The sequence below is a fragment of the Ostrea edulis genome, chromosome 4 (genome assembly GCF_947568905.1).
Source record: "Ostrea edulis chromosome 4, xbOstEdul1.1, whole genome shotgun sequence".
NCBI lineage: Eukaryota > Metazoa > Mollusca > Bivalvia > Ostreida > Ostreidae > Ostrea > Ostrea edulis.
In genome coordinates, this window is record NC_079167.1 from 13,072,677 (window position 1) to 13,090,171 (window position 17,495).

General features: G+C 34.7%; 1 protein-coding gene across 3 annotated transcripts in view; it reads right to left on the minus strand.

Moving 5' to 3' along the window:
* The window catches only part of LOC125670329 (uncharacterized), a 113,748-nt gene that overhangs the window by 61,829 nt on the left and 34,424 nt on the right, over positions 1 to 17,495 (minus strand). For all 3 annotated transcript variants that reach the window (XM_048905424.2, XM_056161970.1, XM_056161971.1), the window contains exons 4-15: positions 11,449 to 11,756; positions 7,368 to 7,533; positions 6,694 to 6,813; positions 5,591 to 5,700; positions 5,343 to 5,481; positions 4,409 to 4,517; positions 3,132 to 3,275; positions 2,881 to 3,037; positions 2,285 to 2,348; positions 1,222 to 1,309; positions 877 to 1,043; positions 445 to 621 (exon numbers count right to left, since the gene is read on the minus strand). In XM_048905424.2, the coding sequence (XP_048761381.2) occupies positions 445 to 621; positions 877 to 1,043; positions 1,222 to 1,309; positions 2,285 to 2,348; positions 2,881 to 3,037; positions 3,132 to 3,275; positions 4,409 to 4,517; positions 5,343 to 5,481; positions 5,591 to 5,700; positions 6,694 to 6,813; positions 7,368 to 7,533; positions 11,449 to 11,756 (1,749 nt within the window). The remainder of the gene's footprint in view (positions 1 to 444; positions 622 to 876; positions 1,044 to 1,221; positions 1,310 to 2,284; positions 2,349 to 2,880; positions 3,038 to 3,131; positions 3,276 to 4,408; positions 4,518 to 5,342; positions 5,482 to 5,590; positions 5,701 to 6,693; positions 6,814 to 7,367; positions 7,534 to 11,448; positions 11,757 to 17,495) is intronic.

Below are 17,495 nucleotides of genomic sequence, written 5' to 3' on the forward strand. Positions count from 1 at the left end.
TAACCAGTTTGTACAGATACAGACAAGCTTACAGCTGTCCCTGGCCTGTCTGTACAGATATAGACAAGCTTTCACTTGTCCCTGATTGACCTGTCTGTACAGACAAGCTTTCAGTTGCCCCTGATTGACCTGTCTGTACAGATATAAACAAGCTTTCACTTGTCCCTGATTGACCTGTCTGTAGAGATATAGACAAGCTTTCACTTGCCCCTGATTGACCTGTCTATACAGATACAGAAAAGCTTTCAGTTGTCCCTGATTGACTTGTCTGTACAGATATAAACAAGCTTTCACTTGTCCCTGATTGACCTGTCTGTGCAGATATAGACAAGCTTTCAGTTGTTCCTGACTAAGCTGTTTGTACAGATTCAGACAAGCTTTCAGTTGTCCCTGACTGGCTTGTCTGTACAGATACAGACAAGCTTTCAGTTGTCCCTGACTAACCTGGCTGTCTTTGAGTACATAAGATGTCCACACTGGCATATTGTACATGTGGCTGAAGCCTGTGGAGTAGTCTGTGTTGTGAAGGATGCAGGCCTCCAGATCCTTTGTCTGTTTTATCTCCCCCAGCGGCAGGGACTTGTTACTGTCTACTGATTGGGGATACACTGCAGGGGAACTCTGCCAAAACAGTATTAAAGCAAATAGGATACAATATGGTAAAGTTCTTCTAAAAGCTTTGAAACTTTAAGAGAATGGTAATTAATCTTTGGATTACTAAGTTTGTTGAAAAGCTCTAATTATTCTATCAATTTCTGTTCAATTATGGTATACTAAGCCATTCTGAATCAAAAGATACTAAAATCACTTTACTAATTTATCCAAGGGTAATTTTACAGATCTCTTATGGATCAACTCAATATCTGAAGTTATTACCATATTACAGCTACAGCTGATCTTTGGGGTGGCAGTATTCACTGAGGATACAGGACAATCCCTGTAACTGACTATGGGTGTTGTCTGTAGTGTAGAAGGATTGTGCATAATATCATGAAGAGCTCCAGGGGTTCCATTGTTAGGGGCTGGACTGATCCCCATTAAATCTATAAAGATTATATCTCTTCCAAAGTAACCTTTTACAGCACATGTCAATTTTACTATCATAAAAACAATTTTTCTCCTTTATTTCAAAATACTGCATGTGAAGATACACATATTCTAAAGGAAAAGGAGACAAGGAGGTTTGAAGACAGATAAATATTCCCACATACACATCATTACCTGACATCAGATTATACAACTCAATATTTTCAAATGGCTGAGAGGTATAATTCTGTTTGAATCCTGGACCATGTGCCAGAAACAAAGCCTGAAAATTGAAAAATTAGATGCATCAATACAAGACAAATGCACCAGTCTGATAGCCCAGGAACGAGGTACATAGCCAAAGAAGTTTTGAAACTTGGAAGAGAATGTCAGTATTGGAATAAACTTAAAATTCAAGTATAATTTGTAAATCATCACAATTACACTCACAATATCAGTTGAATATCTGCTAAATTTCTCTTTGTTTATCTAAAATCCAGGTAATGGTACATCAAGTACATAACCCTATCAAAAGTGAATATCATTTGAAACAAAACTAACACTTGATTTGTAACTCTTTAAATCACAGCTACACAACACAAATCAGCTCAATATTTGCATGTAGCAGGTGACTCTCAATGGCTCAAACTTTGCCCTCTCAAAGTTTTTCCTCTCTTGAGTGAAATTTATGGCCCAAATTTTTTCTCTATATAAACTTCATTTCTCAAACTTCTGATCTCTTAAAGCACAACTTGGGTCCTGTAAAACCTATTTCATAGTTTTTTCACTATTGATATCTCAAAGTGGTGGTAGTGTATCCATGCCATTAATCAAACATAATTATTTCCACTCAGGGTAGGTAATTGTTTAATTGTACAATTTCAGCAACACCCAGATAGCTGTACAAGGCCATGTAATTTTGAGTATTGTGTTTGGACTTGACATAGAGACAGTGATTTTGAGAAATGCCAGATGTAATTAAGTCATGTGACAATTCAAAATGACCACTATACACATACATGTAGGAAAAGAGAAAAATTGCAGTTTGGTAAGAAATTTGATGACCACTGACCATGTTACACAGGTGGCTGCTTAATAGTTATAAAGGATTTTTAGTCTGGAGGGAATGAAATGACCGCACGAGACAAGTGACCGTCTGATAGAGGTGACCACTGTAGCAGGTGTCATGTTTGACTGTTAATCTCAAAAATCAAGAAATGAAATGGCTTTAGAAATTTATAGATCAGATGATACAGACCTGCATGCTTTTGTATAAGTTATCAAATCCATGGTTCCCCTCTAAGCAATAGGTATGTTTATCTCTGCAAAACAGAAATTACTTTTGAATTCGGGCAATATGGTCATTTTGTCAGTCTTAAGTCAAGAACTGTTCATACCATGTAGTAATTATAGTATTCATGATATCTATTATCAATGACCTGTAAAATATGACAATCTAAATTTTATTTAGAGAATCAATACATCTATTTACATTTCCAATAATGTTTTTGCCTTTAATATCTTATCATAATAACCATTTCCTCACGAAAGCATTACAGTTGTAAACAATATGCGTATGAATCTTGATAGATTTGGTACATCTATTTTAAAGCCTGGGAATTCCAACAGAAATGAAAGTAAAATGTAAATATAAGAAATGAATTTCATTGTTGAAAATACACAAGGGCAGGAACAGCAACGCGATAATGCTTCATGAAGTACGCCGGCATGAAGCATCACAATTTATATCCTCAAGTATTTTCAAAAATGAAGTTAATATTTCTTAACCAAATGAGCACTTTATATCTTATCAAAGTATAAGGCTAGTCATTTCATGTTTCTCAGGCTCCATACTTGGCCACCATCCATTTGGCCTGTACATCCATGACAATGTCGCCTATCCTTTTGTTGTTGGTGTAATGGTGTCTGACTGGGATGTCAGACTTTGAAAACATTTGTAGATGTCCACTTTTACACTTTAACATTCCCATTACATCTTCTACAGACAATGCTGAAAAAAAAATGTTATACATGCATCAGAGAAATGAACTGTTATACTTAATAAATTGTTGTTGACAGGTACAAGATTTCAAGCAGCAGCTTACGGTTCTTCTTTCTCTTCACCACCTTGTTTTCCGTATAGAAGTCGGTGTGTAAGCTGCCAATAGTTCCATCAAATACAAGATATTCTTTAGTGTCTATGTAGGTATTCAAAAATACCCGACGATTGCATGATGTTTTCTCCATACCTGTGTTAAAGTTAAATGAAATGACAAATAAATTTTACAACATCATTGCATATATGTCAATCACTTGAATTTTCAATATAGAATTTTTTCCAATTTGTAAGCTAGGATACAAAACTTCCTTAATATCAAATTATCAATACAATTAAAGGTTTACAAAAATATCTTATTTTAAATGTATAATTGCAAATTCCTTGCAAATATTTCTCAACCTGCATTAACATAGCAATGAAAATATGCATGCAATATATTCCCAATCATTCCACAATTCATCATTTTTATTGTTTGTAACAGATAGAGTTTTTCTAAGACCATAAACTGACATTTTTTTGTCAAACAGGTAATTATAAAGCATATTTTCAAAACCTTACCATGATCTGCTAATCTGATCTCAATCTTATCATGATCTGCTAATCTGATATCTCAATCTTACCATGATCTGCTAATCTGATATCTCAATCTTACCATGATCTGCTATTAAATCTGATATCTCAATCTTACCATGATCTGCTAATCTGATCTCAATCTTACCATGATCTGCTAATCTGATATCTCAATCTTACCATGATCTGCTAATCTGATATCTCAAATCTTACCATGATCTACTAATCTGATATCTCAATCTTACCATGATCTACTAATCTGATCTCAATCTTATCATGATCTGCTAATCTGATATCTCAATCTTACCATGATCTGCTAATCTGATCTCAATCTTACCATGATCTGCTAATCTGATATCTCAATCTTACCATGATCTGCTAATCTGATATCTCAATCTTACCATGATCTGCTAATCTGATCTCAATCTTACCATGATCTGCTAATCTGATATCTCAATCTTACCATGATCTCCTAATTTGATATCTCAATCTTACCATGATCTGCTAATCTGATATCTCAATCTTACCATGATTTGCTAATCTGATATCTCAAATCTTACCATGATCTACTAATCTGATATCTCAATCTTACCATGATCTACTAATCTGATATCTCAATCTTACCATGATCTGCTAATCTGATATCTCAATCTTACCATGATCTGCTAATCTGATATCTCAAATCTTACCATGATCTACTAATCTGATATCTCAATCTTACCATGATCTGCTAATCTGATATCTCAATCTTACCATGGTCTGCCAGAATGATCAGATTTACACAGTTGTGGATTTGTTTTCTGTAAAGTCCATTCATAAGACGGGAGATTATGTTGTCCATCTTTCCCAACATTTCATTCACCTGTATTGTATTCAATTAAACTGACAAATCATTTCTATATTTTTGTTTAATGTTTAATCATAACTTTTAACAAATAAAAATTGTTGGCAATTAATGACTTCATATATGTAGCTTATTAATTCATTTTCCTGATTTCAATCACTCTAATTCAGAAAGTTAATAGATATAGAGAACCCAATTCATGAATTTTAACATTTAACAAGATAAAACTTTAGAAACTGACAAGTCAAAAAGGGCCCCACAATGAATAATATGAAAAGTTCTAAATCCCAGAACTCCATAAGGACAAAACCGATAAATCTGAAAATTGATAGGGGTCTTCCTCTTCCTTATCCAAGCATTACCTCTACATTCTATGAAAATCTGACAAGTAATCTCAAGTTATTACCTGTCATAGGAAATGCTATTATCTTATCAATATTAAAAATTCCAAGTCCTATAACTGTAACAACAAAGTCGATAAATCTGAAAATTGAAAGGGGTCTTCCTCTGCCTAATCAAAAGAGCATGTGTAAAATTTATGAACATCTTCCAAAGGAAACTTAGTTATCATGTGCCACAGAAAATGCTGATGGACAGACAGATGGGCACACAGACAGTGATTTCTATTGGACACCCACCATATGGTGGGGCCTAATTACAATGTTAGACACAAAATTTTTGTAAAACTGGCTACTCAGTATGAACACTGTTCTATTTACCCAATATTTCAATAGAAACACCATACCACTAAACGTACAACCAATTTGTAAACTGGATTTCATAGCATTTATCTAGTACCATTAGGACGAAATCTGGTAGAAATGCAAGAGATTCCATACACACCTCTGGTCCATCTGGCCCCACATCATGACCTGTGTGGTCTGGTTCATCAAAGTACAGCATGACAAAGTCTGGTCGGTCACTGTTACTCATACTTAGCCAGTCCAGCACAGTGTCCACTCTTTCCTCATATGATACCTTCCTAAAAGATGTTTTAGAATTACATGTACTAAATCTCAATACCTTTCTGATGTACTGATGAAAGCATGTCCACAAATTCTAAAAAGAAATCAATTTCAGATGTGATTTACCCATCATAGTGTTTCCATATATCAGGATACTGGCCACTGATGTTGACATCAGATCCAACCCAAAAGAATGCTGCACTCTTTTTTCCTTGCTTTTGTGCTGTTATCCATAACTAATCCCAACAAAAAGATCTATAAATCCAAAGTCTCAAAAAAGATTGTTAGAATTTTTATAGAGCATAATAAAATAAAACTTTTAAAGTTTTTTTTGCAAAAACAGTTTTGGAAAAAAAATTTGTTGCAGAATCAACTTTCTTGCTATGTCTCTTCTCTCTATGCAACTGGTACTTTCTCACTCACCATTCCACAAATCTATCATTAATCATTCACAGTGTCAGTCCTTTGTGAATGTGTACAATAATGTATGCGAAGAAGTGTGAGCGCATGAAACTGGCTCTAGATATTATGCATGAAACAAGTATAAGCCAACAAGTATTACAGAGTACTGGTAGATAAAAAACATTTAAGAATGAAAGAAAGCAAAAGTGAGCAAGCTCACATACCCCACGCTCCAACATTGCTTGACAATGCCTCACATAATGAATGGTAAAGCTATGCATTACTGTAAGAATAGGACAGACGGGCTAGAAATTCTAAGGGAATATGCACATCTACACAGTGTGTCCTTATTAAGTAAATAGTTTCACGAAATTCTGTTGAGCGGTCTCAGAGGAGCTGCGCTGACAAGATGGGCTCGAAATTCTAAGTTCAAAAAAGGACATAACTCCCAGAAAAATTACTGAATCAGAATTTCCTGGGAATATGCACATCTACACAGCATTTCCTTATTAACTACAAAGTTTCACGAAATTCTGTTGAGCAGTCTCAGAGGTCAGTTGCGCTGACAATAAAGGGACTGTATGACCTGACGTGCGAAGATTTAAAGCGTTTTAACGAGATGGAAAAAATATTGAAATTCGGACCGTACAGCTTTAACTTTTATACTGAAATTTAAGGTCATGAAATGATTTCTACCAAGGTTGAAATTTATTCGCAGACAAAATTCTGATAGGAAGACAGACTTAAGAGATCGACAAGCACACACACTAAAACAATAGGCTCCAGAGTGTCAATTTTTAGCGGCATAAAAATAGTTATTGACTTACAGGTTCTCCGCCCCACCATGCTGGATTGCTCTTGGCATCGGTGTAAATGTGGAAGGTGTCATTGATTTTTTCATCATACATGTTGTTGTCAACAATCCCATGAGACTCAGGGTATAGACCCTGAAATTTAATATCAATAAATGCAAACTTTATACAAACAATAAAGCAATCCCTTATAAAAACAACAATTCTATATCTACAATCATACTTATAAATATATTCCATAAAACTGCATTCTTATGCATTTAAATCATAATAAAATCATAGCCATTGAACTGAAAATAAATTTATGATGATTGACTGATTAATTGCTTGAAGTTTTATGTCCACTGAAGAATTTTTCACATTTACAGATCTCATCAGCTTTAGGGTATGTGCCACAAATTCACACCTATGGCAAGAGCTCTAAGCAATTTAGTAGGAAAGGTACTTGATCAAGACAATGTATTCAGTAACATACAGGACAGTGGGTTTTGGGGGTCTCATTTGAGAGATTCACAACTTTCACTTCTTCTAGCGAGTGATTGACAAAAAAAACCCAGTCACAACCTATTTTCACAACTCCAGAATGTTGCAGTCTGGAATAGAACCCAGACACGAAGTGTGTGTTGTACCATAATGAGCTACCCATGGTGGTATAAATGAAGATTGTGATGCTGTGATGAAGAACATACGGTGACAATGCTGTAATGGTTTGGAAATGTCAGGGTTGGATACACAGATCTCATATAAGGAGTATGGACTCCACACTGGCTTAGTTTCTTTAATGTGGGAGTAAGGTTCCTTGTCAAGTAATCTGCTCTAAAGCCATCAAGTGAGACCAGGAGGACAGGAGAGGTGCTGAAAACAAAAAAACATCTCTATCATAAACAGAAGCACAGGAGAGGTGCTGAAAACAAAAAACATCTCTATCATAAACAGAAGGACAAGAGAGGTGCTGAAAAAAACAAAAAAAAAACATCTCTATCATAAACAGAAGGACAAGAGAGGTGCTGAAAATAACAAAAAAAACATCTCTATCATAAACAGAAGGACAAGAGAGGTGCTGAAAACAAAAATCATCTCTATCACAAACAGAAGAACAGGAGAGGTGCTGAAAACAAAAAACATCTCTATCACAAACAGAAGCACAAGAGAGGTGCTGAAAACAAAAAAACATCTCTATCATAGACAGAAGCACAGGAGAGGTGCTGAAAACAAAAAACATCTCCATCACAAACAGAAGCACAGGAGAGGTGCTGAAAACAACAAAAAAACATCTCTATCATAAACAGAAAGATGAGAGAGGTGCTGAAAACAAAAAAAAACATCTCTATCATAGAAAGACAGGAGAGGTGCTGAAAACAAAAACAACATCTCTATCATAAACAGAAGGACAAGAGAGGTGCTGAAAACAAAAACAACATCTCTATCATAAACAGAAAGACAAGAGAGGTGCTGAAAACAAAAAAACATCTCTATCACAAACAGAAGCACAGGAGAGGTGCTGAAAACAAAAAAACATCTCTATCACAAACAGAAGCACAGGAGAGGTGCTGAAAACAAAAAACATCTCTATCACAAACAGAAGGACAAGAGAGGTGCTGAAAACAAAAACAACATCTCTATCACAAACAAAAAGACAGTAGAGGTGCTGAGAACAAAAACCATCTCCATCATAAACAGAAGCACAGGAGAGGTGCTGAAAACAAAAAAAAACATCTCTATCATAGAAAGACAGGAGAGGTGCTGAAAACAAAAAACATCTCTATCATAAACAGAAGCACAGGAGAGGTGATGAAAACAAAAAACATCTCTATCACAAACAGATGCACAGGAGAGGTGCTGGAAAAAAACATCTCTATCACAAACAGAAGCACAGGAGAGGTGCTGAAAACAACAACAAAACATCTCTATCACCAAGAGCATATTCAACATATTGTTAATGAATCACTATGTGAGGTAATTAAACAATGGAAAACATAATTGCAAAGCAAAGAAAACAGTTGGAAATGTAAATATTATCTAACATTACAATGTGTCATTATCATATACAGTACCCGCAACGTTATTTTTGACATTTCTATCGTGTTCTATCATGCGTGTATCCTATCATATCGTGCGTGTATCCTATCGTATTGTGCGTATATCCTATCGTGTTTTGCGTTATCAGGTTTTCCGTTTTCTATCGTGTTTTGCGTTTATCAGGTCTATCATGTATCGTGTTTTGCGTGCATCAGGTTTTCCGTTTATCGCGTAGCTTCGGAAACTATCGGGATTGTATATCAAATCTAATGAAAAAGTACGATACTTTTCAAAAGGTTTATTCTTTTCGTTAAAGAAGCTATTTTTAGGAATCGAGAAAAGACAGTATATTTGAAGAATATAAAGCTGTCGATTTTAAGGCAGAAGAAGAGCTATTTGTCTGTCCAGAGAGGGTGAAAATTTATCACAATTTCATTCTAAGTAATATGAAAAGTAGGCAGTGGTTTGCCGAGCAAACCGGGGACAGTCGAATCTGAAAGCTCCTTCATGTACAGTTCATAAACATTTGCTTGTTTAGAAACAATTATTTGTAATTAACACTAACAGAGAAATAGGAAGTTCCGATTTAAAAGGAAAAATCAGTAAATTACGTTGTTTATTACATATATATTTTAATAAAGGCTCGTTTTCTTCCAATTTTTTTCTCACCTGTGTTCTATTTATATACCCACCATTGAACTTGTGCTCGTCTGTGTATCACCCGTGTTTTGACTGCAAACATTCTCAGGGATATTGTATTTTACACATTTATAAGATTAAGTTTTAAAAGGGTGCAAGGGTGTTGCATCTCCCAAAAGTCTGCCCAACTGGGCACGACTCTGCCATCATCGTTGTTGTTGGGTTTTTTTTACTTGTACATGTACCTATAGTCGTATAGGTAGATACTGGAAATTTATACCGGGTTTGACGACTGTTTGTATTTTTTTACATACTAAACACAAATTTCTTTAAACGTTTCAATATTGTGAATTTTGAAAAGCCGTGTTTTATTTATTTATTTTTTCATAGTTTATTTAATAATTTTGTTATTCAGATATCAATTCAAATACATATGTTTCAATTACATGTACTTATGAATATCAATCATCACTCATCGTGTAGAATTATATAACGTATGAAGATTTGGGGTAATGCAGTGGAAGTTTTTTTAAAGCGGTCATGATGAAAATAATTGTACCATATATACTCGCCTATAATTCGGTCCGCCTATAAGTCGGTTGTATTTTTTAAGGTTATTTTTTAGGAATTTGCCATTGACCCGCTTATAAGTCGGTACAAATTTTTGTCAGAATCGGTTGACAATTTAAAGTCAATGCTCTAGTGTTTTTACCTATGTTTCCAAAAATATTTTGAGAAATTAATAATTATGAGGTGCTCAATATCCAAGCCATATCTGTTTGGGGTTTAAACGCAACCTTTGATCTATTATGGACAATGATCCCTTGTTTACCTGCGCAATTATGGTCTCCTAATTACAAGTACCTGACACCGTGTTTACTTAGTGGCACGCGCCTCGTGGTTATTGTGGGGTTCCGGTATAATTCATTGTATCAACAATAGAGTTTTTAAGAGTCAAGAATGATGATCTACATCATCTGTTAACAATATTCAATCTTTTATGAAATATATTTCAGCTGGTATACATATGAATATTTCAATATTAAATCGAGTTCGTAATTCAATTTTACCGATAAACAATAGATTAGTTGAATTGAAAGTTACGGGTATGTAAATAATTTTAAACAAGATAAAAATATGTAAATACTTGTACTTTATACATCATTTTAAAATACATAAACAATACAATATGTCTAGATATTTGTAAACAATAATCATCTGTGTGGTAGTCCAGGATAATCGTCGGAATTGTTAAAAAGAAACCACTACATCACGCCGCCTAGAAAAATACCAATCTTCTTAGGACGCGCCTATAAGTCGGACATACAGTTTTGGACCAAAAATTGACTCCCAAAATCCGACTTATAGGCGAGTATATACGGTAATTGTTGAATGACCGGTGAACTTATGCAAAATAATCCCTTCCTCGCTACACACAAAATATTCCTTGGTTTATTTCACATTCAAGATAATAGACATTAGAATTAGAGAGCTACAGAAGCATGATATCACTACATTATATTACATTTAATTAATTCACTCTATAATTTATATATTAAACATTGGGTGACAATTATGATTTCAGAATCATTGGCTGGGAAAATTCAAATAAATATCAAATAATGAATTAAATACCGTATACAGTTTAGTTTTCTGATTTTAGCTGTGATGGCGTAAAAATTGAAATAAAAATATATTTTTTTAAAAATACGACCTTGTATTAAAGAAATTATAGGTTTTAGGTGTATAATGAATATTGAAATCTTTCAGTATTATTACCAACATAAAGTAATAATGTTGTCGGTATCAAAATTTCGTTCTATCTAAATTGATTCCAAATTTACAACATTTATATCAGGTTTTCCGTTTGTCGTGAAGATCGTTTATCGTGTTTTGCGTTTATCAGGTCTATCGTGAAGATCGTTTATCGTGTTTTGCGTTTATCAGGTCTATCGTGAAGATCGTTTATCGTGTTTTGCGTTTATCAGTTTTATCGTGTATCCTATCCTATCGTGCGTGTATCCTATCGTATCGTGCGTATATCCTATCCTATCGTGCGTGGATTGTGCTCTAGCGTTTATCATGTCAAGAATAACGTTGCGGGTACTGTACCTCCAGGGGCATGTGTTTGGTGTGGAATCATGAGGTTTGCATGGTTCATCAATCCAGGCTTTCCCTGTATCTGTAGTGGTAGGCTTCTCTGGTGGAGTGGTAGATGAAAACATTGATGTGGTGGATCCAGTGGATGGTGTGGTTGCAGTTGAGATCCCTGGTGCTGAAGTGGTGGGTCCACCAGGGTTTTTCGTTGTACCATTTTGTTGTGCAGCTGTGGCAGACTGTTCCTGGGAATTATCAGGGGTTTTTTTTCTTAGTCCGACCCCTAACCCAACACCAAGACTAACAGCTAATCCAATGATTACCTAAAAATAAAATGTCCAACAATTTATATGATATCAAATCAGATATTCATGTCAGGAAACATATTTTAATGGAAACAAGCTTCTTTACAGTTACTACATAAATGTATCACAAGCCAGCATTCTGTGAATATCAATGTATAGAATACATGTTCCCTAGGTCCCAAGTCAAGTTGTTTGCGCAATATTCTGCATGCGGTCCCCTTGAAATTTCACTGTATCTCTTTTTGCATTTCCTTCAATCTTAGTATGTGTATTCAAAACAAAGTTCTCTATCATCGCATTGAACAACTCTTCTTTCATATCCTCAGTCTCGATTCTATTGCTATATTAGGAACCTTAGACACTAGCCCTTCAGTACAACGAAACATATAAAGATCGAATGACATTTTTGCTTCTACATTGCATCTTCAACATTCACAAATCCTACATTTCTGTTGTCACATGATGTCTAGAACTCTTTAATGTTTAAATAAACAAGAGGTCCATGGGCCACATCGCTCACCTGAGACACCTTGGCTCATATTTAAAGATTTTTCCTGCATGTAAAACTTTGATCCCTATTGTGGCCCAACATACTCTCGGGGGCCATGATTTTTACAAAATTGAATCTGCACTTTGTCATGAAGCTTTCATGTAAATGTAAACTTTTCTGGCCAGTGATTTTTCAGATGAAGAGTTTTAATGATTTTCCCTACACAGGTATATTTGTATGTAAAATTTTGATCCCCTTCTGTAGCCCCATCTTAACCCCAGGGAACATGATTTTTACAAACTTCAATCTGAACTATGTCAGAAAGCTTTCATGTACATTTCCACTTTCCTGGCCCAGTAGTTTTTGAGAATGATATTTTTAAAGATTTTCCCTATATATGTGTATGTAAAACTTCAATCCCCTATTGTCGCCTCGACAATAGGGGATCAAAGTTTTACATACAAACATATAGGGAAAATCTTTAAAAATCTTCTTCTTACCCCCGGTGGCTATGATTTTAACAAACTTGAATCAGCACTATGTCAGGAAGCTTTCATGTAAATTACAGCTCTTCAGGTCTAGTGGTTCTTGAGAAGATTTTTAAATGACCCCACCCTATTTTTGCATTTTTGTGATTATCTCCCCTTTGAAAGAGGCATGACCCTTCATTTGAGCAAACTTGAAAGCCATTCACCCAAGTTTGGTTATAATTGGCCCAGTGGTTCTGGAAAAAAGTTTACAGACGGACAGACAGATGACGGACAACAGGTGATCAGAAAAGCTCACTTGAGCTTTCAGCTCAGGTGAGCTAAAAAGTGAAGATAACGAACAGTGGTCAAGCTCATAATTCCTATAGAAATACAAAATTAAGAGTAGGGCAAACAGGCACCCCTGGACACATCAGAGGTGGGATTTGGTGTCTAGGAGGAATAAGCATCCCCTATTGACCTGTCCATCTGCAGTGAGCCCTAGTAGCTATCTCTTAATCCATAGTTAACATAAGTACATGCAAAGAATGTCCTAACAATTGGTATGAAACATGTCAGATAGCATTCAACCTAAGGCCAAACAAATAATAGGGTGTGTCTCCGGTTTACCCGACTGACCCTAAATTTCTGGATAAATTCCCGTCCTTAATTTAAGAACACATTGTTTCTCAAATTGAAAAAAAATCTAATAGTTCAGGCTCAAAATTCAATTATCGGAAATTTTCAAAATGGTGTTTTGCATGCTTTCAATCTAATTAAAATCAGATCCTACGATAAGCTCACAATCGCTATAATAGGATCTGACATAACCCCATAGGGGTTCAAGTCTGCATGACCTTTCGCTTGGAATATTCATGAGAACTATCAGCCAGTCAGATTGTGCCATACAGACAATGATGGCTATTTAGGCGGTTCCTGGCAATTCGTAAACAAAGTGCTGTAATTTCTCTCCAACGAAGTTTATTACACACTGTAAAATTGTATATTCTCGCATAATGAATTTTAAACTTTCGCAATAATGCCTAATCTATTCCGTTCATACAAACAACAAAACGTACGATATGAAATACACCCAAATAAAATTAATTGTGAATTCCGATTTATGTATGAATAGGGATGGGTATGATTTGAATAGTTTTACTTAAGGTAGGTCCCTAGTCCTGGACCTACTTGTGATTTCTCAAAAATTTGAGTTTAAATACTTGGATTGTTCATTTGAGGGTATGATAAAAACAAATAAATGGGGGGTTATCAGTATAATGAGTAAATTATGGTATTTTTAATACGTGTACCCCCATTTGTCAAACGGCAATATCAGAATTCATTGAAGAAGTCCTAAAATATGTCCATAAAATTTTATTTGAGGTATGATGCTGCAATTTTTTTCCTCAAATATGAAATAAATATGTCTAACTAAATAATTAAAAGTGAAATTTTAACATAGTTTCATGTTTTTTAATAATGGTGGTACAAAACTGAACTCAATACAGGCCCTCAGCAGTAAAAAATACGGCACTGCAACACCACTAATATGAATATTTTGAAAATTTGACTTGTGATTTTTCATTCAAACTCACATATTATGTTCACATATGAATGCTTGTTAAAATACATTTAAAAAATCTGCCCTTTCTCAGCATAATATTTTCACAGCATCTCAATTTATATTTACATTTTTGGCCAAAATAGCCATTTTGAAGATGCACATGATTTTCACATAATAGAGGATAACAAATATATAACAAGTGCAGAATTGTTTTATTTAATTCCACAAGTGCATTATTGCATATCATGAATTTTTTTTTTAATTTACAGATAATTTTAACATGTAATACCCCTGTATATCAATTAAATAAATATATACCTCTGGTTTTATGTGCGAATTAGATGACAAAAAATGGAAAGAAGATTGGAGCCATAGTCTACTCAAATATAAGTGATATAGTGTTATTGTATTCATTTCACTAATTTAAAATTAAAAAACATCCAGGTAAATGTAAAAATACGTTTGATAATAATAGTACGTGAACCAGTACAGGAGTTCAATCCGGATATGACGTCACGCTACTAGACCCCTACTTTAAATAACGCGAGGAATATAACGCCAGTTGACGTAAATGGTGCATTGTGACGTCACATCTAGCTGCGATATGTTTTATTTCAAAACAATCGCAACCACTTTCCTTGAATTGTGAACACCGACGATTTCAAAGCCGACACGCTGATTGGCTGACATAAAGTTCATCTGAACATGACCCCTAATCGAGTTATGTTAGATCTACTTACGCAGAGTATATGGCGCGGATCTTAGAAGTCTGATTTTAATTAGATTGGCATGCTTTCTAGAAGTAGAGCTACACAGACATACATGCAATCATTTATCAAATAGGGTAAAATCATGTGTATTGAATCAGTTGAGAGACGCAAACACCATATGCACATGTGAAATGTGAGAACAAGGGTGATCTAATCATCAACAATCATGGTATCGGGACATACATACTCTCTATCAAATAATTCAGGTAGGCAAAGAGATGAAATGACCGAGAAAAATGTACGAGTTCAAATCATAAATTTCACGGTTGTATAGACATACTTGTGAAATGTGAACGAAGTGTTTGAGGTAAATGCAGGTTTTTGAACTTCAGAGACAAATTTGATTGATCAAGATATATCTACGACACTCTATGCAATATGATTTTTGAAGAAGTATGGTGTAATTCAGGAGAAAACCGATCTCATACTCAGTGATACTGTGTTTGCTCCGTTTCAGAGCGAAGCCCTCGTGATCCACAGTGACAACTCCTCGAGTGTGACATTGTATATGGTGATCTATGTTCATTAAAATATCCAGTCCATGGTGTGTCTTATTCAAAGTTCACCATGATATATCAAATTGTGAGGTAAAAATAAGCATATCAATAGATTAAAAGTCATTAATATATTTAAATGTTGAGTTGAAGGCCAAAGCAAGAGATTTTTTTCTTCCAATGTAGAACCCTTTGAATGAATTCTGCCTCGTAAGAATATAAAAAACAGGTCAGCTAATAATTAAAGGAGCACAATTTGTGCCCAGGTCAATTCCAACAGATTGCTCGAAGACCTGACGTAGATATCTTTGATGAGGAACCACATTATCTTTTTAATATCAACTTCAGCACTGTTTAGATTCCTTTTCTGGATAATCACAAGAGATATATCTGCATGTGTTCCAGTCTTATTGAAGAAGCAGCTATCCTATAGACTATGATGTCAAAAATCCTAGTATTTAATTCAATGTGCGGAATGGAAGATGTTGAAAAGTCTCTTATTTATTTTATTTTTTTTTTTAGAATTCTTTTCTTTGTCATAAACCTTGTTCGATCTGTCTTGTACGTGTACTAATAACTTTCAATAACAAACACTGAGAATTGAAAAATCTATTTCAAGTTGTGTCAATGGAATCATATCTGGACTATATTTGGATTAACCTGGTAACTATCCAGCCGAGCTGAATCTCAGCTGAGATTACACAGTGCTGTTGTGGCTTTCAACGTGATCCTCACCATCAGTCACATTTCATTATCACAACGGCCACAAAATCGTTCATTAATATCATTCATTCATTGACAGATAAAGTGAGATTCACTTTTTTGATCGATGACTTTGAAGTTTCACATTTTGGCCGATATCGTTAACAGAAACCGTGAGTAACGATCTTGAATTGACCATTGGCTGACATCTTGCCGCTACAGTTTCATTTTCGAGCTAAATATCGTCATACGTTTCGATGTCTCTGATTGGATGACTAGTTGCATTCGACCCGCGCGTCCCAATTATTTTTTTAAGGCAATCGATAAATGTAGTATGACCGAAAGCCGAAAGTCCAGGATAACGATTTTTGCATGATTTCTCTCTTAATAGTAGATAGAATGACATAAAAACTCTTGTGATAACTGTTCGTGACCTATTAAACAAGAATCATATAACTTTTTCTGGGAATTCCATAAAGAAAGTACTGAACAAGTTATGTACGTTTTATAAATGCTGAAACCTGAACACGGTCGCTGATCATGCGATTTACCGAAATATCTAAGGTAACTTAGATAAATCGGACTTGCATCATTTATATGCGCATTTTATTGTATCACCCTACCTATTATTTGTAATTATACATGTGTAGTACATACATTCTTTTGCAATATTTCAATCCACTTTGATATACACTATGCATTAGTGTGCTCCTTTTTAAACTTCGGTTGTTGTTTCAAGCATATTCGTTATTGAATCAAATGAATAATTTTATAATTCAATTATCATTTTGATGCACAGACCAGATGCAGTGTACGCTACTAATGCATACGAAGTGTAATTCAAAGTAGTAATATGTAACTTGTATGTAATTTATCGAAGAGAAACGACAAATCTTAGCATTATCATTTCATCATCAAGACGATTAAAGACTGTATTTATAATTATCAGAATTCCTTTTTCTTTCTTAATCAAAATGACAAAATATTGTAAAAGCACACTTTCAGTGTTACATTATTTACCTTAGGGAGTATAGTTTCTTTACTTTTGGAGTTTAGATTTTTATTCAAAATTACATGACTCTTGGATGAATGGGGAACCTTCGCATGGCCAAAGCTGGGCAACGGAATCAATGATTAATTTTATAATCATTATTAGTTACCGACAGACATCCTCAACTATCGTTTTACATGTACGCGTACGCTGAATGTTTAGGTACGAATTTACCAAACTAAGGGGACCTACTTGTTCCGATTAAAACAATATCAT